This window comes from Argentina anserina, chromosome 6, assembly GCF_933775445.1.
Source record: "Argentina anserina chromosome 6, drPotAnse1.1, whole genome shotgun sequence".
NCBI classification, from domain to species: Eukaryota; Viridiplantae; Streptophyta; class Magnoliopsida; order Rosales; family Rosaceae; genus Argentina; species Argentina anserina.
Genome location: NC_065877.1, coordinates 27,483,934 through 27,511,169, shown reverse-complemented (window position 1 = coordinate 27,511,169; position 27,236 = coordinate 27,483,934). Strand labels below are relative to the sequence as shown.

The following is a 27,236-nucleotide window of genomic DNA, read 5'->3' as shown; positions in this document are numbered from 1 at the left end:
TGGATTTTCGTATATATTGATATGCGGGTTATATTTTCATTTTACTCATACGAGCTATAAAGCTTACCAGGTTTGTGTTTACAATCTCGGTGCACCAATTCAATGGTGTAGGGGATACTTTCGCAGGTGTTGAATTGTGGTGATTGAGAGACGACTCCGGAGACTCGAAGTTGTTCGTTACCCTGCTTGTGGTGAGAATTCTAGAGTGGATTTGTGAGTGAGAATTTTGTGAGCATTTATTTTGTGAGTTTTGTAAGAGATTGTGAGGATTATTACATTTCCATTTTATGTATGGATTATAAATTTGGTTTGTAATAATTGGGTTGTCTGAGTTGTATTGAGAACCCAGTAATGATCCGCTGTGACATTTTAAATTATTTCAGTTTCATTGAGATTGTTTGGTATTTAACGACTTTAAATTTTTGAGTTTTTAAGCTCGAAATTTTGGGGTCGTTACAACAATGCTCATATAATATGCTAAATAACATAATTATTAAAATTATATAACATAGCATATGCAACAAATAGAGCATATCATTTAACATGATTAAGTAATTTTCAAAATTTAGGAAATTATCATATTCATGATACATGCCAATGACCATGTATAAATAAATAATGCTTAAAAATTTAAATCATAGTATCACGATTTAATGACATGCTAATTAAATTTTGATAAAACACATAGCATATAACATGAATAATATTTAGAGAGTACTTTGCTCACATAACATATATAATTTCATTTATATGAATGAAATTTAATAAAAATGACAATACTAATTTAGATCTTACTTGTCAGTTTGTCAAATAAACTGCACATTAAGCGAAACTTAATCTCATGATTCTATGTCGCTTGTCACGTTATTAATAAATCACATATAGAAAAAATGATATTTATATGATTAGTCACTTTTATTCATTATAAATTAAATTTATTTAACCATAAAAAATAAATTATATTATTGTAAAACAGTAAATTATAAAATAGTAAACTAAGATTAATTATCCGGTAATTTCGAGAATTACCTTTTAATTTTCTTTTATCATAATAGGTAAATTTCATTTTACCATGGGAAAAATCTATTTTCATGGGTCGGGTACAACAGATCCGGGTTGGGGGTGGTGGGTTGCCCCATTGCAGATCTGTGCAAGACTTCGTCGGCGCGCCGGAAGAGACGTCAGAACCAATCCAGTCAAAATGAAGCCGCGCTGGTGATCTGCAGTGAATGAAGGTGACGACTGAGAAGGCTGGGGTCGCCGGATTGGTAGACGTCAACCGTGGGTCGGTCGGAAACAACGTGAGGGCTGGTTTTCGATCGAGGGGTGACATCGTTGTGGCGCACCGATCTGGAATGAGGGAGCGTTGGTGGAGAGGATTGGATTGTCGATCTAGGTCGTGTCTTCAACGATCGGGGGTTTGCTACAACAAATGTCCGGATCTGGGCTCGTCGGTCTAGACGCCGCAGACATGGAGGCTCGCCGGCGTGGGTCCGGATAGGTGCAGGAGCGGCTGTCGGTGCTGTAGCGTTGACGTTGCATCGTCGTCACTAGGCAGCGCTGAGGAGATGCAGCTAGCGTCGCTGATTTGGGCAAGGCAAACGGCAGATCAGAGAACATGGGTGCCCAGAGAGATTTTATGGGTCCCCACTGGAAAATAAAATCGATTTATGCTATTTTTCTTGGTTTTTTCCTTTTCTGCAAAAAAATTTCCGTCTGCTGTCAGATATTTTTCATGGGAGGAGGGATTTTTCAGAAAAAACTAGGGTTTTTTTCCTTTTTTTAATTTGCCTGAAAACTCAAAGGTAAAGCAACGTGGTGACAACGTATTGTAGGAAAAAATAGAATTGGTTACTCATTTCATTGATAATCCCCTGTATATATGGGTCATGATTACAATAGAAGTAAATGGTAATTACAATGATAATTAAGACTACATAATGATGATTGATCTGTTATGTCCGTTGATCATAAACTTCATTAATTCATTCCGTTTATTTATTTTAACGAATGCACAATAATGATATTTTTCCTTCAACAATATACTAGTTTTCTTTCTCTTTATTCGTAGTTTTATTTTAGTCATTATAGGTACGTATGTGCTTAGCGCATGAAGCTACTATAATAAAAATAAAATGAAGACTATTCCATTGACGACAATCGATTTCTTATCCACTAAACCGTAGATCTTAGAACTAAAAGAAAGGAGAAAAATGATACAATAAAGATCGTACAACAGAACATATCTGAATGGCAACTTCCAGATTTCAAATTTATGTCCTGGCTTTATGTGCAGGCCTCCTTTTTCCAAGCAGCTGCCTTGAGGGTTATTCTGAGGTTCAGAAGCAACATGCAGCCTTGTTCATCTTTGGTGATTCAGTATTTGATGTTGGAAACAACGACTACATAAATACAACCGACATTTTTCAGTCCAATTTCTGGCCCTATGGAGAATCCTACTTCAGGTATCCAACTGGTAGATTTTCCAATGGGCGTCTAATCCCAGATTTCATAGGTAAATTTAAAATTTCGCAATTCTTACATTTTCTTCAACACTAGACTGTTCATGACAAGCTGATTATTTTTGAAATCGAATGCAGCTGAGTATGCAAGCTTACCTTATATACAACCATACTTACAACCCGGGTTCGATGACTATATTTATGGGGTGAACTTTGCTTCTGGTGGGGCTGGTGCTCTAGCTGAAACATATCAAGGATTTGTATGTGATCTTGCTTTATATTTGCCATCAAAATTTGATTTTCTGCATTGCATTGGGAATCAATTGAATATGTAAATGCCTTCTTTCTTAACTCAAATTATAGATTGACTGCATATTGTTCATTTCTCGTTTTAGGCTATAGGCTTAAAAACTCAACTTAGTTATTTCAAAAATGTGGAGAAGCAATTGAGGCACAAACTAGGTGATGGAGAAGCCTACACATTGATCTCTACAGCTGTCTACCTAATTAGCATTGGAATTAATGATTATTATACCCCTCTTACGAAAAATTACAGCTCGACTCAAAATGAAGAATATGTTGGCATGGTTATTGGCAACCTCACAAATGCGATCGGGGTAAACTATACTATCCTTTCCAACTATTCCTATGAGTAGTAGTCCATAACAAATGACAGATTCTATGATAATTAACAAGAGAAGAAAAAAAATTAGGATGAATTAATTAATTCACATGATTTTGATGTATGTGTCAGGAAATATATAAGGTAGGTGGTAGGAAATTCGGGATTGCAAACTTGTTACCTCTTGGTTGTCTACCAAGCTTTAGAATACGAAATCCAGATAACATTGGAGCCTGTATGGAAGAAGCTATATCACTAGTGGAATCTCACAATATCGAACTTGCTAAAGCGCTCCCAGAGCTGAAGAGCCAGCTCCAAGGATTCAAATATGCGAGTGCCGATTTCTACACATACCTGACTGAAAGAATGAATAGACCATCAGAATATGGTATTGATCCATAATCGACTAACGTACTCCTATTTTAATTTTCTGGTCTGGTTCCTTTGATTCGTTTGTAATCTCTGTTACTCTGTTTGTTATAGGTTTGAGGGAAGGAAAAGCGGCATGTTGTGGCTCCGGTCCATACAGAGGACATCAGAACTGTGGAGGAAGGGGAGGTGTGAAAGAGTATGAACTATGTGACAATGTAACCCAATATGTTTTTTTCGACAATCATCCAACTGAAACGGTTTACCACCAAGTTTCTAAGATATGGTGGAATCAATGTACTTCAAATGTCACAGACCATTACAATTTGAAATCTCTATTTGAAATTTAGAGAAATGTGGATTAACAATTTGAGTTATTTGCAGACACATGTTGTATGACATCTATCATGATTTTTATTAATCTATTCAATTTCTGAGATAATGTTATCCGCCATTTGTCAATTATCATTCATGATGGAAAGGTTTTTGGATTATGATGGATTGATGGAACAAGTCACGCACGTTTAATTACATTGATTTGTTTGTACGTGGTTCAGTTCCTTTTAACTTACTAGTCCATGGCTCTTGCGTGCTCTGCTGACCAAACTACCAGTCCTAAATAATATAATTACTCACTTACTCGAAGCCCAAATAATATAATCTCGCTGTAAAATCCAGAATATTCATAAACTGCGCGCGGGATGTGTAAATCTAATTTAACAGTGATAGTGTTGGAGAGGAGAGATCTCACATTTAAGAAGTGACAAAGAAAATAAAACTTATAAGTTAGTGGATAATAACCAATTGTACCGAGGTCTTTTGTGATTAAAACCCAACACCTGTGAGGTGGCTAAGTTGGGACAATATCGGTACAGTTGGTCCACGGGCCACGCTTGTCGCTGTTTAACTTGGTATCAGAGCATTGAGCTCTGTTTTTGTTCTGGGACTTTTTTCCCGTTTTTTTTTCTTCCGGTCGGGTTCTGCTTTCATCTCTTCCGGTCGGGTTCTGCCTTTCATCTCTTTCGGTCGGGTTCTGCCTCCTTCCCTGCGCCATCCGACGATCTCCGGTGATCTTACTCGACCCGAAGTAGTCTCTCCGCTCTTCGTCGCTGCTCGCCGCCGCTTGCCGCTCCTCGCCGCTGCTCGCCAGACGTCCTCAGTCGCCGCTGCTCGCCGAAGCATTTCCCCGATCTCTCTACACCGACCCGGTTAGAGCTCGCCCCGGCCCGGCCCCAAAAAACGCTCTAGACCCGACCCGGTCAACAGATTCGACCCGGTCATCCGACCCGGTCCACTAACCCGACCCGGTCCACTAACCCGACCCGGTCCACCGATCGGGGTAAAAACTTTACTCAATTGAGTTTGTTTTATGATCCTCATTCTTCAATTTGCACTTCATAATTATAATGGCTTTGGCTCACGATAATAATAACTGGGTTTGAGTTCAAATCAATGATAATCATGTCAAAATGTTACGCTACCTCGCAGGGATCTATATTTTCACATTCTTACATCCTCCGAGCTAAAAATTATAAAGAAAATGGCTAGCTAGTTAGTCCAAACCTAATGTTGCGTTTTTATTTAAATTTTGGCAAAGAATTGAGATTATTGCCTAATATAATATGTAATATCCCAGAAATTTATAATTATTTTTCGGATATATTTAAATTAGTGGTAATCCGATTATATACTACGAGAGAGAAAACGAAAGTGTTCGAGCGATTTATACTCAAAAATGTCACCGTGAGGGGTCAAGAGTTGACTCTTTATCCATTAGGAATCTCAGAAAACTTCATTCATGAAAGTCGTATAGTTCGTCGATACGAGTTCGTAGATGTGCGACATGCTTTAATCGGATGTCGTATGTGAAAGTTGTTAGTAACAAAAGTTTTGTTTCTGATTTTAGAACGAGTATAAAATGAAATTGAGGAGATTAAAAATTAGAAAATCAGTTTTTTTTTTCTCAAAATCAGCTCGGTTACTGTTCACCTGAGCTCGGGTTTTTTTTTCCTCTTTGTTGTCGAATCTTTCTCCGGCCATATCTCCGTCGTCCAACAACGGAATTGAGTGAGACCGGTGGCGTTGGAACCGTCTTTTCGTCCCCTGCCGATCTGGGTTAGTGTTTGGGAGAGATTCGAGCTGTTTGAAGCCCAGAAATGAAGAAACAATACAACTCTTCCATTTAAAGAAGTGAGGAGAACTCCCTCCTCCGTGGTGATCATCGGTGGTCACTGGAACGGTGGCGGCGCATGAACAATGGTTTGTTAACACTGTTCATGTGTTTAGCTGTAATGAATCGTCACCTGAGATTTTACGTATCGTTTTCTAAGCATTTTATCATGCTATTAGGTGACTGACGAAACGAGTGAGGGAATCGCTCTCGGTGTCGTGGAAGTTGCACGCAGGAAATAAGGTGAGTAAACCTCACAATGATCATCATGATCGAAGTAGTGTTATAATTATTGAATTTAGTTTGAGTTGTTAACATAGTCATTGCATCACTAGCTTATAAAAATTGTTCTAAAAATATGTTTTGGTTTAAATTACGTGAACCTAATCATCTACGGTTCATGTGTAAGTGAAACGCTATTTTAATAAATGATTTTAAAAGGTTTTAGTGATTATGGATTATGGTGAATGTGAGTAAACCTCACTATGACAAGTCTATCCTTGGCGGTGACTCATATTTACGATTTCTTAAAAAGAGTGAACTGTGACATCTATATAATATAGTGGGTTGTGTATGTGTACAAAAATGGTAAATACGATATATATATATATATATATATATATATGAGTTGTTGTATAGACGATATTTATATTATTGTACAAGAGTCGTTTGGTGGTAGTACATAAACATGTGATGATTGTTATATTGTACGTGGTTTTAACATTGAGTCTTGTTAAAACGTTTTCTGATCTTCGGACGTTGTTGGCAGTAATTAGAACCAAGCATTACCCGAGTGTCGGTTACGATTCAGTTAGAGCTCTAGTCTGTCTGCAGGTGTACTGCATGAGGGGTAATATATGAGTACCTGGGTCTCATGAGTACCCATTTTTTAAATAATTTTGGGTAACCAAATGGGTTGCCCAGTGCCTGTTGGTGTACTGCATCAGGAGTAATAGGTGGGTTGCCTGGGTCTCATGAGTACCCATTTTTCTAAATGATTTTGGGTAACAGATGGGTTGCCCAGTGTCTCATGAGTACCCATGTTTTTAAATGATTTTTGGTAACAGATGGGTTGCCCAGTGTCTCATGATTACACATATTTTGTAAATGGTATTGGGTAACATATGGGTTGTCCAGTGTCACATGAATATGTTTGTCTTTAAATGTTATCTGTCATATTTCTTTTGTGTGCGATGTATGTTATACTGTTGGTTTACTCATACAAGCTGAAAAGCTTACCGGGTTTGTGTTTACAATCTTGGTGCGCCAATTAAATAGTGTAGGGGATAGTTCTACAGGTGGGGATTAGCAGATTCAGAGGGCTTACTTTGAAGATTTATTTCTTCTATTTGTGATGATGATTGAGTGAATTTTACATTTCCATTTGTTATAATACTGAGATATAAACTGGTTATGTATTATTCAAGTCGACTGAGTCGTGCTGTGGACTCAGTTTCGATATACTGTTATTATAAGATGAATTCAATATATTTGAGATTGTTTTAAAATTTTCATGATTTTAAATTCAAATTTTTATTATTCGAAATTTCGGTACTATAAGATAGTATGACCGTAAATTGAACCCACAATTTGACACAGTCAGCTACCACTCGCTCTCACAAGCTCATCTACTCCTTCTAGTCTTGTACAATGACGGGCCATGCCCTAATCTCTATTTATTAATTAATGACGTGTTTTATTGTATGGTAAAGCACATCACATGCTGTTCAATTATCACTAATTTAACCACACCGGCCTATAAAACTGGAGACCGAGAATTCGAGATATGTCATGATATTTGGAGTATTATGGCAAGTCTTAGCTATCTTGTTTATGTGCTGGTAAGCCTTTTCAACCCAGTTAGCTACCTTCTTTATGGTCAAGATCACTTCAACAATAAACCTGCAGACGATAATGAGGTACGATATAAGGCATTGTTCGTGTTCGGAGACTCGCTGTTTGACCCTGGCAACGATCAATACCTCCCTAATGTCACCTTCGAAGACTACCCAGCAATGACATGGCCATATGGAGAGACCTACTTTCACCGTCCAAACGGAAGGCTTTCCGATGGCCGTATAGTGCCGGATTTTATCGGTAAGCTAGACTAGCCAAATGTATATCGTGCATTCGTACGTGTTTACAAAACAGGTTGTGTGGCAAATAGATAATGTAGTTCAATACTTAAAGTCAATCCATGCTGGTTTAATTTGCAGCCAAGTTCGCAAATTTGCCTATGCTTCCACCCTACCTGCAACCAGATCCAAAAACATTTACTGATGGAGCCAGCTTTGCTTCAGCTGGAGCTGGAGTTCTAGTTGAAACTGAGCCAGGAACTGTAAGAACTGTGATCGATCTTCACTCTCATTTGCAATTAATTAAGCTTTGTAATTGTTGTTGAACATTATTGGCTTCGGCCCCACGATCTAAGTTTTTTTTTCTTTTTTCTTTTTTCTCTGTCTCTCTGTTCCAGATAAATCTTCCATTACAGTTGAGTTATTTTAAGAACGTGACAGAATTGTTGCAAGAGCAACTCGGTGATGAAGAGGCCAAGAAGTTGCTGGGTAGCGCTGTGTACTTTATTAGCATGGGAGGCAACGATTATTTCACCTTCTACGCCAACTACCAAGAAAATGCCACCGAGGCCCTTAAGCATGAATTCATAGAAACTGTGATAGGCAACTTGACCACTGTTCTCCAAGTAAATTTATTAAGGATTAATACCAGTCCTTATCTTCCGTCTGAGTTCAGGACTCAGTCTTAAACTCTTAATAATATATCTCACACAAGTACTTATTTTCTGTATTGTCTGCAGGGAATATACGACTTAGGAGGAAGGAAAATCGCATTTCAAAATGCCGGACCTCTTGGATGCTTACCTTATGCAAAACAAGAATATGACACTCAAGGGTGCGTCGAAGGGCTCCAGAGTCTGGCGAGGCAGCACAACAACGCTCTAGCCAGTGTCCTCAAAGAGCTCGAGAGCCAACTACCGGGATTCAAATACTCAATATTCGAGTACTATGATGCTCTTGGCGATCGAGTACTTGACCCAGCTAAATACGGTAGGTTAGCTAAGCACTATGTAATTTGATCGATGGATTACTACTATCAATATACGATGATCCATGTAATTCTTAGTAGTGTATATATGGTGCGTTGTGAAGGCTTTAAGGATGGAAGAGATGCATGTTGCGGTAGAGGGGCATACAGAGGATCTGATTGTGGCGGACTCAATGGAACAGTGCCTTATGAGTTATGCAGTATTCCTGGAGATAGTGTGTGGTTTGATGGCAGTCATACATCTGAAAGGGCAAACCTGCAGTTGGCGGAGCTGATTTGGAGTGGAACATCAAATGTGACATGGCCTTACAATGTCCAACAGCTTTTTGAACAAGACTAGTTCCAAGGGCCGGTGTACAAATTTGAGATCTGTCCCTTGATATGGTCCAGGATCATTGCTAATTACGCTATACTTCTTTCTTCAGAAGTAGCGGTACGAAACCATTTCATAATTGATGGAACATAAAATAGACCTCTGTTTATCAATGTCTATCTCTTTCTCCCCACACATAATATGTGGCTCAAAACTCAAATGTTCACTATTAATTACTGGCTAGACCGACATTTTTTTACGATTATAAAAGAGTGTTTTTTAATGGATTACAAAGGAGAAGTAGTTGTTCGTGATCGAATGAGCACGGTATCTTTGATTTTAATGAATTCTTGGCCGGGACGTGGTTCAATTTCTTCTCACTTACTAGTGACTAGTCCATCTGTTCATGCATGCCTGCCTCACCAACTCACCGTGTACGTGCTTCAGGCACCCCCCCCCCCCCCCCCCCCCACTTTTTTTGTTGTTGTCAGAATTGCTTGTTCGAAAGCCTTAGCAATTACTCCAATAAGTTGTTAAGATTTAAATTAAGTGGAAACCAATTAAACAGTACGTTCCATCATATCTATGATTAATTAAGTTGAACACAAAGTGTTTATGTTAAGCTAGCTACTTATTTAACGAGTAATACGCTGTTTCTCAATTACGTATCTCCATATATATATATATATATATATATATATATATATATATAATCTCTATCCAGAGTGAAGCTTCATTCTGAAATTACAGAGTAAAGTTCCAATTTTGACACACTTTTCGATCAAATTTTTTCATCATAAGCGATTCAATATTTAGGTATGCTATTCAATATCATCTCTACAAAATTTCATCTAATTCGGACATCGCTAAGGTATTGAAATTAGATTAAATGAATGAATGAATTAAAATTGTTCAAACGTGAACCGTTCGTGTAAATCTCAATTTTGAAAGCTCAAACCATTATCAAATTGGATGAAACTTTGTGGAGATGATTTTTAATAACATACTAAAATATTAAATCGCTTATGGTGAAAAAATTTGACCAAAAAGTGTGCCAAAATTGGAACTTCACTCTGTAATTTTAGAGTGAAGTTTCACTCTGGATAGGTACTATATCAGTATCCAGAGAGAAGCTTCACTCTGAAATTACAGAGTGAAGTTCCAATTTTGGCACATTTTTCGGTCAAATTTTTTCAGTATAAGCGATTCAATATTTAGGTATGCTATTCAAGATCATCTCTACAAAATTTCATCTAATTCGGACATCGTTAAGGTATTAAAATTAGATTAAATCAATGAATGAATTAAAATTGTTCAACGTGAACCGTTCGTGTAAATCTCAATTTTGAAAGCTCAAATCATTGTCAAATTGGATGAAACTTTATAGAGATGATCTTGAATAGCATACCTAAATATTGAATCGCTTATGGTGAAAAAATTTGTCCGAAAAGTGTGCCAAAATTGGAACTTCACTCTGGATAAGGACTATATATATATATATATATATATATATATATATATATATATATATATATATATATATGGTAGCAAAAAACATTTTAATATGCAATCCCTGGCGTCACATACTTCATGCCAGTAGCTAGCTTAAGTAAGGATTAAGCAATCACGAAGAGACCGTATATATAGTAAGGTGGTATCTCCATAATTCCAGGCGTACACGTACGTACAACTATATGTTTCCCCTTGATTAAAATTAGTTTAAATTAATTTTTCTTTTTTGTTGTCTATAGCAAACCACTGAAACCAGTCACCCAAAAATATGCTCAATGCAAATACAAATATACCAACTTTTTTTTTATGGATAGGACAAAACTCTTTTATTCTAAATAAGTTCCTAATTGCTTCGTGAAAACTAGACCTCTTTAAGGTTCTTTTTCAAAAAAAAAATTGTTTCCATCTGGCAACGCGTCCATTGACATTGCTACCAGACGGGAGTTGTGCTTAGGTCAATTGGTGTCCAAGCTTTTCCACATCTACCAGACGGTGGTTGCTCCAAAAGTTGTACATTGGATTGCTTGGTTGTATTCTGGTATTGCAGGGGTCTAAATCCGATGGAGATGCTTATGCCTCTCTTGAGTTGGCAGGTTGGTCTCGTCAGCAGGTGGTACTAGCGTCATTGCGGTTTGTGAAAGGGAGGATGAGCCGACGATTTTTCTAGGTTGCTCTTCCAACCCAGATATGGAACTTGGCGACTTCCGTTGGATTCATCATGTTGCACAACGAGCAATGCTGGTTGTGGGTTTGGGTGATGGCTCAACGGAGGCGGCCGACATTGACTTTGGGTGGTGGTCTCTGAAAATAGAAGGTGGTGGCGGCAGGTTTTGGTCTGTCTTTTTGTTTTTGTTTTTTTTGTCATTCCTCCTCCTTGAGCGAGAGTTTATGTTTTAGATGGTAGAGTTTGGTCATGTCATTGAGTACGTGCACATGTTTATTATGCATGTCATTTTCAAATATTATTTTAAAATCGATTATGTCTATGTGTCAATGTGATGGGGAAGTTGACTCTGAAATATATCGGAAGTTTTGGTATGTGATGTTATTGGAATTTGGAATGGTTCTATCTTGAGATAGATAACGAGTAGGTTATCAGCTACTTTTGGAATCGGTTTGATTGGTTTGAGATTGTGTTTTCTTAGCTCATGTCGATCTATTATTTTTTGTGATAGTCTTGTAACTAACAGTGTTAATCGGATGGAATGTGGAGAAATTTTTTATAAATTAAGAATTCTGTACCCCTAGAGGAGCTGTCAACCTTTTCAAGTGCAACAATCTAATAAAAGAAGCTCATAAAAGACTCAAAGCCCAAAATGCGAAAGAGGTTGGTTCGGCTTGCCTATCTGTCCGGCAGCTTTGTTTTCACTCACTGCAATAATCTAATAGACTAATACAGTAATACACACCCTTCAAAAAAAATTAAAACAAAAGGCTACTACACAACAAAATCCAGAAATCATTAAGATATATCAGCTCCTAGTGTTAATTAGCTGGTAAGGGAGAAACTCTCTGACAAGTAGAATGATGTCCACTTCCTCCTCAAATAATGAGCTCGGCATACTTAATCTTCCTCATTCTATATTTTGTGTCACTGCAGTTGTTTTAGCTGCTATCTTCCTCAACTGCTATCTTTCTCTTCCTCTGATTCTAAAGTTTTCTTTTCGCCCATTCTAGGGCAGAAATTTATACCATTTGAAAGAAACTTTTCATCTAAAAAAACTAATTCATCAGAGTGATGAGTTCAGCCTAGTTTTGTTTTCGTACATAAAAAAAAAATTGGTAACTCCGAGGATTCTTTTCGAATTGAGTGATGAATGGGCCACAATTTACCTAAAACACAATTGATGGGAAGAACTTCTGTGCGAATCAAATTGTATATGGAAATCAAAAGGATAGGAACTTGAGAGCGTGAAGCTTTGTGTGGGAGCTAAAAACGCACAACGGTGAGAGAATGGAGGTTTTTGGATAAGTGCTTTTCGGGATGAAACGATTTGGGTAGATAACTTTGGTCTTGGTGTTTCAGAGCATGTAGGCTTGAAGACTTGAAGACTTGAGGATTTGAAGATTGTTCCTACGCTTACTGGATTTTCCTTACCCCTCGTTGCCGTTTCAAGCCTCTTCTTAACATAGGCTTAATTGGAAGGTACTATTAGAACCAACCAAAATCACGATTACACACAAGATATATATAACTGTATAATTGAATCGAATTTAACAACAAACAATAACACAATGAAATCGAGATTGAAAATACTAACTTGATTCAGATAGAGGCCTGTTTTGCAGTGATCTAAGACATAAATTTGTCCCCACTTGTGCTGCAGTTGCGAACGTCTATCTTGAAGATACAACTATCTGGTACAAGTTCTTGCACAAGAACTTGTCCCTGGCGAATTACTTTGTGTTTCAGAGAAGTCGATTTGGGGAGGAAGAAGAAGAGATGAAATTTTCGATGGGAAACAACGACCACAGTGTCATCTTTATATAAAGTCAAATTCGAACACGTAAAACAGTTCAAAAGGTTGTAACTGTTACCAACAATTATTCTATGACTTTATATAAATATATATTTAAATATATATAATTTTCTATTAGAAATTCAATAAAAAGCTCATTAAGCCCTCTCTAGACTATTCCACCCATTCACTTGCTCACATGGGTGTTTGTTTATAAGCAATCAGACTGCTAAATATAGAACGGTTCAGGTTCGACAAATTCAATACGTCCATTGGTTTTGATTAGTTCGATACATTAACGATCATGAAATCAGCTGAAATTTTGTGAAGATGATCTATACATTATAACCTAGATATTGGACGGTGGAGATGTGAAAACGCGATAAAAAAGTTGGTTAAAAATGAAAATCTGTACCTTAAGCTAAGATAAGGACCTCATTATGTGAAAAGTCTTGTATATATATATATATATATATACACACTCTTGTGATCAACTTTTTCTTTAGGTTTGAAGTTATGTTACTTAAGCCCTTCTTAATAGGTACATTAATAATGTAAATGGTTGAGATAAATAAGCTATCTCAATCAAAATTAAAATGACTAATTATATATCTAGAAGAAGAGAAAAAAATATCAAAGAACAAGATTGCGTAACTTTACAATTAGACACCTTTTGAGTAGACATATAACATCAAACGTAGTAAATATGAGTGAAAATGCAATCCAATCAATAAAACAAAATTGTTTCCCTCATTGGATCTCGTTCTCCAACCACTTTCACAACACAATCCATAAAACAAAATATTTTCCTCATTTCTTTTCCAACTTCTTTCTTTTCACATGACACTTATATAAAGAGTATATCTACATAAACAAGGTAAGAATGTAATATTTATGATAAAGTTAAATCAAATTAAATTTTAGCTTAGTATTTGACATCTAAATTGATGCTAAAATTGAGTATGATACCAAATATGACAATCTACAATTTGAATGACAAATCAGTAAATTAAAAAATTAAAAAAAAATATTAATCATAGACAAACTCTCAATATGATAAGTTTGTTTATGTGAAGTTAAAATGAAAGAAAATTATATATGAATTTATTTTAAAATAGACTTGATAATATTGGGTTTATATATAATTATCTCTATTATTTCAATTACCGAATGATCTAGAGTTCTAGACCCAATCTAATTTCTTCTTAACGCTCACCGACCTGGGTGCATCACATGGGCCGCATCGTCAAAACCTGAAACAAAAGGAGTCACATGCTTTGATTCTATCAAGATCCACTGATTCCATATCATCATCTGTACGTCGGCGAGTCTCAAGAGATCTGAACGCGTTAAATACTGTACTATATGTTCCCACCGCACAAACCCACGTTTAGAATTTTATCTTCTCCTTCGATGTGGGAACACATATGCTTCACGCGCATTTAGTCGATCTGTAGCTTAGCGTAGATCGAAAAGAGATCCGACGCTATATATGCAGAGAGACACCAACGACTACTAGTCCATCTGCAATTCTACAAACAACCAAACCAACTGAACTCGTCGTCATGGCAAGTCCTGGCTACCCTGCTTACTGTGTTTTACTTCTAGTGACTGTCTTCACTTTAAGCCCAGATAGCTCCTTCTGTAGTGCTGCTCACCAATCTAAACCACAACACAAGGCGGCATTGTTTGTGTTTGGGGACTCACTCTTTGATTCTGGGAACAACCAATACCTCAATGCTAGTAGCGGCATGGGAGCTGGATCAACTAAGCTGCCGTACGGGGAAACTTACTTCAAACACGCCACCGGTCGAGTATCCGATGGCCGCATTGTCCCCGATTTTATTGGTAAGAATCATCAGTTGATTTCACTTACCAACATGTATGCTAATTAGAACTATCTATTTGGTAATTATATTAATTTCTTCATTTCCTGGCTGCAGCTCAGTTTGCAAAGCTTCCTATGCCACCACCATATTTGCAACCTGGTGCGCATAACTTTACAGACGGGGTCAATTTTGCTTCTGCCGGAGCTGGTGTTCTTCCCGGAACATTCCCCGGAGCAGTGAGTAACCTGATAAATGAATTAAAAAAGATAACATCCATGTTAATTAGTTTGTTCTATTGTTCAACAAGGATGTTAATTAGATGCATGGCTTCCAACTTTCCATACATGTGGGGATCTTGCTTATAATTCAATAATAAACAAGGGAATTGCCTGTTTGCGTAAGTTGATTATTCTTTGATTTCCAGATAGACTTTCCAACTCAATTGAGCTATTTCAAGGCCATGGAGAAATCTCTGAGACAGAGACTAGGTGAAAAGGAAACCAGGAAGTTGCTGGGCAGAGCTGTTTATTTGTTCAGCATTGGAGGAAATGACTACTTTAGCTACGCTTCTAAGAACCCAAAAGCTCTACAGATCTATAAGAGACAGTATGTAGCAATGGTGATCAAAAACATGATCAGTGCGCTCAAAGTAAGAACATAAAACTACTATTCTGCAAGACTGCAACAGTTAAGGTTCGGAGATACTGATAAATTTCACTTTCATGTTATAGGAAATTTATAATTTAGGAGGAAGGAAGATTGCATTTCAGAATGTAGGACCTCTGGGATGCGTACCGGCAACAAAGGCAATGAATCCTTCACTTGGTAGTAAATGTTCTGAAGAACCACTAACACTAGCCAGACTCCACAACAGAGTTCTATTCAGTTACTTCGAGAAGTTAGAGAAGAGTTTGCCAGGATTCAAGTTCTCAATTTTTGACTACTACAATGCACTTGGGGACAGAATCAACAACCCTTCAAAATATGGTAATGCTCTATGCCTCTATCATCTATACATGTTACAGTTCATCATGAGAACACTCTTGTTTAGCTACTAAATTGATTGGGACAAATTAGAGTTCAAGTACTACCCTAGCCAGTACTAATATATATTTTGGCTGTTGAATTGGTGAAGGTTTCAAGGAGGGGAAGGCTGCTTGTTGTGGCAGTGGAGCATATAGGGGGTCTAATTGTGGCGGGGGAAAGAATGGGACAGCATATGACCTATGCAGCAATCCTAATGAGTATGTGTGGTTTGATGGTGCTCATACGACCGAAAGTACCAACCACCAACTAGCTGAACTTATATGGAACGGACCACAAAAAATCACACGACCTTACACTGTGAAACAATTATTTGAGCATGCTTAATTCTGTTACTACTTGGGAGTTGAGACTTTTGTAAAGTTCTTAGCCTCTTTGATTATTGTACTGCGCATATCAGCTTATTTAGAATTTTACCTTCAGAGGATTTCGTAGAAGTCATTTTGTAGATTTCAGCCTCTCACAGTATTATACAATCCACTTTCAGCTGAGATATATGCCGAGTTTAGCTCAGCAGGATATATTAATCCTAGAGGACCTAGATGATCCTTTTACTTAGAAATCCTTTTTTTAAAATTAGTTTTTAATGACTTTATATGAATGAGATTAAGTAAAAAAAATTCAATACTTTTTGTCCAACCTGAACTATTCAAGGTCATTAAACATATCCGATCCATAGGGAAGCCAAAATTTCAACTGATGTTTCAGCTCATCTTTGGTTCTCACTTCTCAGGGTGATTTCCTTCTTGCGTAATTTTTAATACTTCGTTTTCACTTTTTCTTGAATCGGTATATGTACGTGTGAACTGTGAACATGTGCTTGATCGATCAAATCACTAAGATAACTCATTAGTAAGATCTAAATCTTCTTTTAACCTAAGAGAAGAGGAACTAATAAGAACCGAACAACTTCGACTTTTTTTTTTGAGTATCTTTGTTGATGGTGAAAAGATGGAGGAGGAAAACGTATGAGAGTTTGTTGATGAAGACGACACGTACTTCAAAACATTTTAATCTATATATTGATTGTCTAACATTTTACTCTAAGCTGCACGTACTTCCTTGACGATTTCAGTCCTCTTGTGATTCCAATTTCACAATTTTATGCTGAATCGAATCTTTTCCCTATTTCTGCTTATTCCACCGCCGTAACCACCGTCGAGAACCGCTGTCCCGACGTCGTAGCAGCCACCGAGAGACCAACGTGAGGTCTGAGAACCCAGTTGAGCAGCTGCTACAATTTGGGTGAAGTGCAGAACTTATAATTTTGGCGTTGGAAGTTACAGGAGCAAGGAGAAGCCACTACTTTTGATTCCGACTTCTGGGACGAGAATTAAAGGTAAAAGCCATTCTGTTTTGGTGTTGTAAATAGCTGATTACCAAGGATAGGAAACTTATCAAAGGTAAATTGGATTATTTATAGTATGACTATCATTCTATTTACCTTACTGATATGGTCATTTGTTTAAATTGAATTGTGATTTTCTTGATCCTATTTTTGTGGCACAAATGGAGATCGGACAGAGGTATTCATTTACTCCTATATATACTGCGTCTGTGCTTGATGATCAATTAACCATTTTTCTATTTACCTTACTGATATGGTCATTTGTTTAAATTGAATTGTGATTTTCTTGATCCTATTTTTGTGGCACAAATGGAGATCGGACAGAGGTATTCATTTACTCCTGTATATACTGCGTCTCATATGCACTGGTCTGATATTGCACAAGCATATGTGCTAGTGTCAACTGTGTATTGATTCAAGGTTCTGAGATTAGTGTGACTGTTTTGTCTACTGCATATTTATCTCACTAAGAGATTGTTTACTTGTGTGCAGGAAGGGAAGGAGTTCTCATCAAAACTGTAATTCATGAGATGAATGAGATTTAGAATACAAGTTCACAGATCAAGTTAGCCACGGTTGCTAGTAAAAAGATATCGTTGTAATCTCTACTTGTTTGAAGTGTATTGAATAATGTTTACATTATGAAAGATTTTGTATGGACTACGATAAAAAGTCTTGTAGTGGTTTTCACCAATTATTGGTTTTCACTGTAGTTAACAAAAATTTGTTCTTTACTTCTGTGTTTGGCTTGTATTTGATTATTGTCATATTATATATCTCTCCAATACTTTTACATCGTTTCTAGATTAGGAAACTTTCCAGGAAACCTTATGGGTGTCCTTAGTAGATTTTGGGTTAACTAAAATTATTCTATTTATGACTTGACCAATCATGAATCCTAAACTCGTTGACTTGATGATTATCGATAAATAATGGAATTTGTCACATTGATCAAATAATATATATCACTTGGTAAATTCCTTGAATTATTAAGACAAACTTACTCATTTAATATGATATGCAGAAACCCGAATAATTATATTGTTCGAGTTTATTATACTATTTTGTATTATGAATCAATAATCCAAGCATCTCGTCATGATGGGTCAAAGTCAACCTTTGGTTAATCTCCTAGTCAAATTAGAAATGACTTAGTCAACCCAAAGTCAAAGTTCAACCTTTCCTAGTCAAGTTAGGAAAAGGTTACGTACTATTTTTATTGAGATTCTGGAACTTAGACTTGCGTTTCCAGAGCATTTTGTCACGGACCTAGCCATTCGGCTGCCACACTTGGTCCATGCGGCGTTCCATCCCCATGAAGTCAGCCTTATCCTACGGGGCAATACACTGGTTTCGCCCTGCCTTGGGCTCATCAGGGGATCGGCTCCAGACCCCTACCTGTGTGTAGGGCGGCCAACTCGCCTCTTTGACGTTAAGTCCTCGACTAGCGACAAGCTCTCCGAATTTAACTGGGTCGGCATGTCTGAACCCCTCGGAAGGAGCAGCCATATATCTCCCACACATTGAATCTTGGAGCAAATCCCACATATCCTTGATGTTCTTTCAACCAGCAGCCCACGATCGACACTCCCAAAATAGGGACGTGACAATTTGCTCAAGACTTTGAGGCCTTAAGAGGATTTCTCAGTACTTGGAGCTTACATTTTGGTTATGAGAATTTTGCACGTTAATCTAGGTGGGGGAGCTAACACTCCATATAGCTTTTGGCCAAATTTAAAGTTCATAGTCTATGCCTTGTTGATAATTTATGATATGCATTAAATGTTGCAAAAACGCAAGGCTTGACAAATTGTAGGATTTGTTGGTGAGATTCGCGAGTATGGAAAAACCTAAGAGTGAATGAGGCTCGGGAGTCCGGCAACCCCTCAGTGTCGATAACCGTAAACCTCTGGAGGGGTGATGCCCTGTTTTATTATCTTTTACCCCCGTTTATTGCACTTTGATGTCACGGTTAGGTTTGAGACTTGGATCCATCTTATACAGTGTTTGTTTAGGACATTCTAGTAAAATGGACACTCTCGCTCCTTTGTTATTGCAATAAAGGCGGTTGGCCTCGACTTTTGAGGTCACGAGTTTGGTCTCATTAGTTGCTAGGCTCGATCGTGCACTTTCTGTATTATCTACCATTCCTACCAAAAAGGAATCCATAATGTTTTAGCATGATTTAAGTTTTCCCAAAAATTTGCATAAATATTTTTTTATGGCTTTCTCAAACCTAAAAACTTACCCTCAACGTTTAATGAAAACTATTTTGTATCCCTACCTGTTTTCAAACCTATATGGGTGGCTGGCCCCTACTGAGCAAGCGAGGAGACGCTCACCACCTTAAAACAGTCTTTTGCAGGTTTTCATTTGTATTCTTGGACCTAGGAGCCTTGTAGAGAAGCGAAACCCGAGTCTCTTGTTATGTTTGCGTATTACTTCCTATATTGTTAAGTTTAGCATTTCCCGAGGTTTATTTCTGAGAGTTGTCATCATTTTGTTTTTGCTCTTTTTTGGGTTGTTGTAATAAAAGTGCATTTGGGCAGGTGACTTACCGCCACCTTCCGCACTTGTTTGTAAACTCTTGTTTCACGGAATTGCTCAAGTTGTTATTCTAGTTTTGTGAAAGTAAAGTTATTTTGTTTGTAAAATCTCTTTCACAGGTTTAGTTTGCCGAGTGTTCAAATGACACCATGTCATTTGCTTGTTTGCCAATTTTTCTTTGTTTCTATTTGTTAAGCCTAAAATCCCCCCAATATATTGTTCATGTACGTTCCATTCCGGGATGTGACATAACTTGGTTCGTTGAGCATATCTAAATCTTCATTTACCGAAGAGAAGAGGAACTAATAAGAACCAAACAACTTTGATTTTTATTTTTAAGTTTCTTGTTGATGTTGGAAAGATGAAGAGGGAAAACGTATCAGAATTTGTTGATAGAGAAGACTTCAAAACACAAAGTCTTAACGTTAATCAAATTACACTACTAGACTTGCTCGACCGAACAACTGAAGAATTTCGTGCCTTGTATCAATGTTTGTTTTACCTAAGAGTCTCTTGAGCATTAAGAAATCTGTTAGCTAGTTGCATCAATGCATTACGTACTAAACTCGTATGTGTTAGTGTGTTACTCACGAACAAATACAAAATTAAAAGACAACGCTCTAGAAGTTAGACATTTATTAGCATGCAATCAGCTGCATGTATATACGGACTATGAACTAGTATATATACAAAGGGTAATTAGGTATTGTAATTAACTCTCATCAGCTACGCAATTCTAACTAATTCTCAACAAGATAGTGAAGAGACCATCCGCTTGTTCCTCTATTAGTCTATCTGCAACACTAAACTGAAATCGCTCGTCGTCATGGCAAGTCTTTGCTACACTGCAACTTATTGTGTTTTACTAGTAAACGTTTACAGTAGCTACTTCTGTGCTGCGCTTGCTCACCAGTCAAAAGTCAAAACCACAACACAAGGCGGCATTATATTGTATGTGTTTGGGGACTCACTCTTTGATTCTGGGAACAACCAATACCTCAGTGGCGGCATGGATCCACTACACCACAAAAGATATATAACAATGTGCATTGCATGTTGTCAAAAGTAATTGACAACATTCAGCGCATGTTATAGATGTTAAAGTCGTTAAAAGTCTAAAACTTTCAACAACACAACTTGGACGTTGTAAAAAAGATATGATGCGCATTGTTATATTTTTTTACCAACATACATTGTTTGTTGTCGTACGTTTTTAACAACGTGCATGTTATGCGTGTTGTGCTTTGCAACAAGGCACTCTGCATGTTGTTGAAAACTTACAACAACATACATTATGTGCATTGTGCTTTTCAACAATGCACTTTGCATGTTGTTATAAGTTTTTGACAGCATGTCCTTGTTCGTCGTGCTTTTTAACAAGAAACTTTGCATGTTGTTTGTTGTACTTTTAAGCAACATGCCATGCTTAAGCTGCCGTACGGAGAAACCCTAACTTCAAACACGCCACCGATCGAGTATCCGATGGCCGCATTGTCCCCGATTTTATTGGTAAGAAAAATCAATTAATTTCTGTCACGTATGCATGCATGTCAAAGAACATAATTTAAGGTATAGGTACTTGAATGGTGTTAATTACTAGTACTGGTTGCAGCTCAATTTGCAAAGCTTCCTATGCCACCACCATATCTACAGCCTGGTGCTCATAACTTTACAGACGGGGTCAATTTTGCTTCTGCAGGAGCTGGTGTTCTTCCCGGAACCTCCTCCGAACTGTGAGTGACCTTATAGGCTTTATATATGGATTAAGATAGATGATATTCATATAACTGAACAGTGTTCTTCTCTTCTTTTGATTACTACTATTATATTTGGGTTCAGATTGTTTTGTTTTATTTTATTTTAAAGTATAACATGAACCTATGAAACTTGTAAATAGAAACATATTGTTTTATTTATATGATCTACTATGAGGCAACATTTTGATTGTTCGCCTCAAGCCACTAAAATGTCAGGTTCGGTCATGTTCAGTATGTTGGTTCAATTACCACATTGTTGTACGTGTAAAAACTTTATTCAATTGCTAAAAAAAAAACATGTTTTTTGATTTTGCAGATAGACTTTCCAACTCAATTGAGGTACTTTAAGGCTATGCATAAGTCTCTGAGGCAGTGACTGGGTGATGATAAGGAAACCAAGAAGTTGCTCGACAGAGCTGTTTATTTGTTCAGCATTGAAGGAAATGACTACTTTAGCTATGTTTCTGAAAACCGAAAAGCTCCTCAAGTGTACAAGAAACAGTATGTAGCAATGGTGATCAGAAACATGATCACTAGTGTTCTCAAAGTAAGAACATGCATCTAGCCATCTACTATCCTCCGATGAAACTTGATTAGATTCTGCGTACTGTTTAGTTTCTTTGTAATGAATCATATATCTGGGAGAGAGTGACGTATATATTCGTACTGACTAATTTACTTTCAATTTATAGGAACTATATAATTTAGGAGGAGGGAAATTTGCATTTCAAAATGTAGGACCTCTGGTATGCGTACCCGCAACAAAGGCAATGAATCCTGCACTTGGAAGTAGATATTTTGAAGAACCACTTGCACTAGCCAGACTACACAACAGAGCTCTATTCAGAAACTTCAAGAAGTTAGAGAAGAGCATACCAGGATTCAAATTCTCGATATGATGCACTTTTGGACAGAATCATTTACCCCGCAAAATTTGGCACGATGGATCATTCATGACACTGAACTTTAAGATCTTTCCTCTCCAAGATCTAGTTCTAGCTAATACTTCTTTTGGTTATTAAATTGTAAAGGTTTCGAGGATGGGAAGGATGCTTGTTGTGGCAGTGGAGCATATAGAGGGTCTAATTGTGGTGGTGGAGAGAACGGGACAGCAGCATATGAACTATGCAGCAATCCAAATGAGTATGCGTGGTTTGATGGACAGCATACGACTGAAAGTGCCAACCACCAACTAGCTGAACTTATATGGAACGGATCACCTTTCACCGGGCCTTACACTGTGAAACAACTATTTGAGCTTGCTTAATTTCATTGATACTGGCTGTGTTCCATATGAGTTGGGAATCCTTAAACATTCTCAGCCTCTTCGATTATTATACAGCTATACTATAGCATATCAGCTTCTTCACAAATAATCCAATAAATCAGCTTTCTTTAAAAATTTGCCTTCAGGGGAGTTTGTGGATGGCATATATTGTAAATCTTAGCCTCGCAAATAAATGAAATAATACAACTACTTCGCTGGTATTTACACGTACTAGCCTTTTATCCATGCAGTTGTACGGATTCAATCTTAACAAAAACAATGTTTATTCCCAATTTATTTTACCTAATTAATTAATCTCCAAGTTATAGAAATGTCGAGCAAGTAAACTCGTCCTCTTGTTCTCTGCAAATCTTGGTCCCTCTAGGGTTCTAAAACTTTGATATTTGTCCGTCCTTTGACGCTACCAAAGGACAATGAAGATGGACTTTTAATTGTTTCAGATCTAGTTGCATCTAATAGTGGTTATTGTCTGTGAAAATGAAAATGTTCTGAGTGGCAAAAGTAGTCTATAGGGGGTAAATTTTATAATCAGACCTAACGAGTGTTTCACTTCCTATAATTATTCGTCAATCGGGTGATTATTAACATTTTAATTAAAGATACATTTTTTTTTTACCAAAGACAAAATCTAAATTACCAAAGGAGATCATGATGAGTCTGGATTGTAAATCCGAGACTGATGGATCAACATTTTTTTTATACGAGATGGATTAATCAACATTGCCGTTGGTTTGGCAGAAGTAGTACACAACGAATGAACAAATTCCATCGGAAAAAAAAAAAACAAATGAACAAATTGACCTCTAAATTAACAAGTCAACAGCCAACCAAGAGCAATAATTGGCACCATTTACATTAGTCTATTCTGGTCAAGTGAATGGTTGATGAATATGTTGTTGCAGAAGAGAACCTAGTTGAAATAATACATAAAGGAATCCCAACTGTCAGTCTCTTACTGAAGTCACTCACCATGGCTAGTCTTGGATACCTCTACTCTCTGTTAACCCTCATCAATTTCGACCCTGTAAGCTTCTCTACTCACCGATCCACACCAGAAGCAAACCACAAGGCCCTCTTTGTGTTTGGTGATTCACTCTTTGATGCCGGAAACAACCAATACCTGAACACCAGTGTAGAAGGGTCTGCAGTTATCTGGCCATATGGGGAAACCTACTTCGACCACCCCACGGGTCGAATCTCCGATGGCCGCATTTTACCTGACTTTATTGGTAAGATGATCGGTCAATTCTGTGAGTTGATTGTTTTCTTGATAAAAAAAAACATTAATTTTTTCATTGATGGGTGCAGCTCAGTTTGCTAATCTTCCTCTGCCACCACCATACTTGGAACCTGGTTCTCATCAGTTTAGTGATGGAACGAACTTTGCTTCTGCCGGAGCTGGTGTCCTGCCTGAAACTCAACCCGGAACGGTGTGTAATAGTTTCTTTAATAGTTCCACAAGTTAATCAAGTCATCTTATTTGGTCTCGAGTCTTTCGTATAGGGAATAAGAAAGTTTCCTGAACTAGTTTGCCATGTCTGAATTGTTGGATTTCTATGTCAGAACCTAGGACAAGTTCTTGCTCCAATAAGAAAGTTTGCTAAACTAATTCACCAAGATCCTTAATTTAAGTTGATTAAAGTTTTTGTCTTTTAAGAGCTGATTGACCCCTTAATTTCCCAGATAAGTCTCCCTAGTCAATTGAGCAATTTTAAAGATATGAAGAAGTTACTGCATCAGAAATTGGGGGGAAAGGAGACCAAGAACTTGCTGGGGAGAGCGGTTTATTTCTTCAGCATTGGAGGAAATGATTACATTAACCTCTTTACCCAATACCCAAAATCTTCTAATAGCTACAAGATGCAATATGTAGCAATGGTGATCAGAAACTTGACCAGTGTGGTCAAAGTAAGAACATCTGCTCTTCTGCAATGGACCTTTAGATTTGTTATATGAACTGATCGATCTGTGCTTTGATAGGAAGTATATGATTTAGGTGGAAGGAAAATTGCATTTCAGAATGTGGCACCTTTGGGCTGCATTCCTACAGTGAAATCAGGAAATCCTGAAGTTGGTAGTAAATGCCTTGAAGAACCATTAAAACTGGCCAGGCTACATAACCGAGCTCTCTCTGTTGCACTCAAGAAGTTAGAGAGCCATTTACCAGGATTCAAGTACTCCATATTTGATTACTACAATGCACTTGGGGACAGGGTTAACAACCCTTCAATATACGGTAGGCTACATCATTCATTACATTAGTTCGGTTTTTGGCTAGCATTGCTTGCTGTTGTTCGTGTACTAAACGCGAGATTATAAAACCGTAACTTCATTCTTGTTTTGATTGCTGAATTGTGAAGGCTTCAAGAATGGGACATCTGCTTGTTGTGGCAGTGGAGCATTTAGAGGGTCTAGTTGTGGAACAGAACCATATGAATTATGCAGCAATCCCAGTGAGTATGTGTGGTTTGATGGTGGTCATACAACTGAAACTGCTAACTTTCAACTAGCTGAGCTAATATGGAGTGGACCTTCAAACGTCACAGGACCTTACACTATGAAACAGCTATTTGAACAATCTTGATTTCAAGTTTCGAACAGCATATCTGCATATGCTAGTTATTAATTTGTAGTTCTTAAACCTCTTTCATTATCAGTCTGGGTTTTAGGAGGTCATCTTGGAAGCTAGCCATCGAACATTTCTTTTTATCATCATGGTTTAGTGGTATCTTTTTCAGTCACGCCGCCCTGTGCTACTATTACTTCAATCATCCTGGAAACTTGAAGTGCGGGTTTTCCCAGTCCAGACAGGACACAACTTGTTACAGAACAACTAATGAAGAAGACAACATTATCCCCCACCCCCACAAATGTGCTTCGAATACTGCAAACTAAAATATCTGCAATGTTATCTTCTTCGAGTACATAGAAATGTGGAACCACAGTCCATATATATCTGCCTATCAGGTTTATAAAACTCAGGGAAGGTCCCCTTCTTAAAACATAGGCACAAATTCAATATTAACTGGAACATTTAGTGCTAAGCATATGCATAGGTGGTCTCATCACTCATGGTTTACCAAGGATAATGTAGGGTTATCAGGGATTCAGGGTGTTACAAACAAGCATGGCCTCAGTTTAAAAATCCAATTTCGGGTGTGAATAAAATAGCTACACTTTGCCTTAAACCAGTATATATATGTAGTTAGTGGAGAACCATAACTAGTAGGTGGATCATGGGTACATAGTTAGTTCATATATAACTGCATCGAATCATATACAGATGATATCGATAATTGCTCGCCTTTGATCATAAATTAGAAGAGGGGGCTTCCAAATTTTCACGGTTTCACCTAATACTTTGACACGTTCATGGCCCCTACATATCCGCCGTAATCATTCTCCTCGCATGTTTCTTCAGTACGAGGGAGTCTGTCTTCCACTCCAAATTCTTCTTTCTTGTCTCTTCCCCAGTTCCTTCAGCGAAGAAGGTTTTGCTGCAAGCCTTTTTAACAAATTAGGGAATCTAGTTTCTTCTAATCATGGCCATGCAAGTGTTAATTAGCAGCAGAAGTATGTTTGTCTCATCAGCAGCTAGCCTAGGCTCTCTGCTACTGAGCTATTGCGATTGTTTAATGAAATTCATTTTCCTCCAAAATTAATATAGAAGCAACACAAATCAATGTCGACAAATAATCAGAAATTGTATGATCATCGAGTTTTGTGGTGATTTTCTGCCAGAATGGTCCTGTGGCATGGTGGCTAATTTGCTCCACAATCATGAAGAGTTGAACCATTTTTTATGTGGCATGTGTTACACGTGAAAGAGAAATTTTGTTCGCATGCACATAATAAGGATTGGTACGTGAAGATGTAGATTGGAGAATGAAGTCGCACAAGTTAATTACATGCCACAAATTAGAAAAGATAAAGGAGATAGAGACTTATTCTGGAGACTAACGACGCAAATTTCCCTTTCGGAAAACAGTCAGAGAACCATGTTCATCTCTATCTGATATGCTCTACGTACCTATTTAAGTTAGATGCTGAATTTTTATGCGCAATATGGTACATGGAGAATCCAAGGAACTCAACCTCCTACAGTCCCACTTCACTCATCAGGTATGTTGGAATCATTAGAAAGGCTTCTGTCACAATATTACGCCAAAGCATGATTTGATATGAAATGGAAATATGACGCACCTAGCTTTCACTCATCTCACTCTCTCGATCAATTATTGCTCTAGAAATTTATGAGTCTTTTTCTACTACAAATGCAGGCAGAGGTACACAATACTGGTTACTTCTCTAATTTTTAATAACTTAACTTTAGTCCTTCATGTTTCAATTTCAACTGATCACTCTTTATATTTTCAAATTTTAAACAATTTGGTCATTACGTTAAGTCTCCGTCCAATTACACCATTAAGTGGTTTTTTCTCTCTTATGTGAT

The 27,236-nt window shown here is 37.4% G+C and overlaps 3 protein-coding genes across 8 annotated transcripts; all 3 read left to right on the top strand.

Annotated features, from left to right (window-relative positions):
- The first annotated feature begins 2,204 nt into the window (after nt 1-2,204).
- On the top strand, nt 2,205-3,912 carry LOC126800536 (GDSL esterase/lipase 1-like). The gene is made up of 5 exons (XM_050527913.1): nt 2,205-2,515; nt 2,601-2,722; nt 2,858-3,079; nt 3,217-3,472; nt 3,568-3,912. Exons 1-5 carry the CDS (start codon nt 2,251-2,253, stop codon nt 3,801-3,803), a joined length of 1,101 nt encoding a protein of 366 aa, XP_050383870.1. The 5' UTR covers nt 2,205-2,250; the 3' UTR covers nt 3,804-3,912.
- A 3,510-nt stretch (nt 3,913-7,422) lies between these two features.
- Nucleotides 7,423-9,109, top strand: LOC126800531 (GDSL esterase/lipase 1-like). 2 transcript variants are annotated; one of them, XM_050527907.1, is made up of 6 exons: nt 7,423-7,464; nt 7,532-7,720; nt 7,840-7,961; nt 8,097-8,324; nt 8,439-8,688; nt 8,791-9,109. In XM_050527907.1, the coding sequence occupies exons 2-6, from the start codon at nt 7,639-7,641 to the stop codon at nt 9,024-9,026; spliced, it is 918 nt and encodes a 305-aa protein (XP_050383864.1). In that variant the 5' UTR covers nt 7,423-7,464; nt 7,532-7,638; the 3' UTR covers nt 9,027-9,109. The 2 variants fall into 2 exon arrangements, with proteins under 2 accessions (XP_050383864.1, XP_050383863.1); XM_050527906.1 differs by having other exon boundaries at nt 7,432-7,720.
- Nucleotides 9,110-14,266: 5,157 nt separating this feature from the next.
- LOC126800524 (GDSL esterase/lipase 1-like) lies at nt 14,267-25,639 on the top strand. 5 transcript variants are annotated; one of them, XM_050527897.1, is made up of 5 exons: nt 14,267-14,818; nt 24,092-24,213; nt 24,467-24,691; nt 24,764-25,019; nt 25,144-25,639. In XM_050527897.1, exons 1-5 carry the CDS (start codon nt 14,536-14,538, stop codon nt 25,365-25,367), a joined length of 1,110 nt encoding a protein of 369 aa, XP_050383854.1. In that variant the 5' UTR covers nt 14,267-14,535; the 3' UTR covers nt 25,368-25,639. The 5 variants fall into 5 exon arrangements, with proteins under 5 accessions (XP_050383854.1, XP_050383855.1, XP_050383853.1 ...); XM_050527896.1 differs by lacking the exons at nt 24,092-24,213; nt 24,467-24,691; nt 24,764-25,019; nt 25,144-25,639 and adding exons at nt 14,914-15,035; nt 15,224-15,448; nt 15,531-15,786; nt 15,935-16,336 and having other exon boundaries at nt 14,271-14,818; XM_050527895.1 differs by lacking the exon at nt 14,267-14,818 and adding an exon at nt 23,658-24,012 and having other exon boundaries at nt 25,144-25,634.
- Nucleotides 25,640-27,236: the final 1,597 nt, after the last annotated feature.

Excerpts from the sequence above, each read along its gene's own strand:
- LOC126800524 (XM_050527895.1), top strand. The coding sequence starts at position 23,661 with ATGGTTGATGAATATGTTGTTGCAGAAGAGAACCTAGTTGAAATAATA. Across the intron at positions 24,692-24,763 it reads ACTTGACCAGTGTGGTCAAA|GAAGTATATGATTTAGGTGG; the intron begins GTAAGAACATCT and ends GTGCTTTGATAG. Across the intron at positions 25,020-25,143 it reads TAACAACCCTTCAATATACG|GCTTCAAGAATGGGACATCT; the intron begins GTAGGCTACATC and ends TGAATTGTGAAG.
- LOC126800536 (XM_050527913.1), top strand. The coding sequence starts at position 2,251 with ATGGCAACTTCCAGATTTCAAATTTATGTCCTGGCTTTATGTGCAGGC. Across the intron at positions 2,516-2,600 it reads TCTAATCCCAGATTTCATAG|CTGAGTATGCAAGCTTACCT; the intron begins GTAAATTTAAAA and ends AATCGAATGCAG. Across the intron at positions 3,080-3,216 it reads ACCTCACAAATGCGATCGGG|GAAATATATAAGGTAGGTGG; the intron begins GTAAACTATACT and ends TGTATGTGTCAG.
- LOC126800531 (XM_050527906.1), top strand. The coding sequence starts at position 7,432 with ATGGCAAGTCTTAGCTATCTTGTTTATGTGCTGGTAAGCCTTTTCAAC. Across the intron at positions 8,325-8,438 it reads ACTTGACCACTGTTCTCCAA|GGAATATACGACTTAGGAGG; the intron begins GTAAATTTATTA and ends TATTGTCTGCAG. Across the intron at positions 8,689-8,790 it reads ACTTGACCCAGCTAAATACG|GCTTTAAGGATGGAAGAGAT; the intron begins GTAGGTTAGCTA and ends TGCGTTGTGAAG.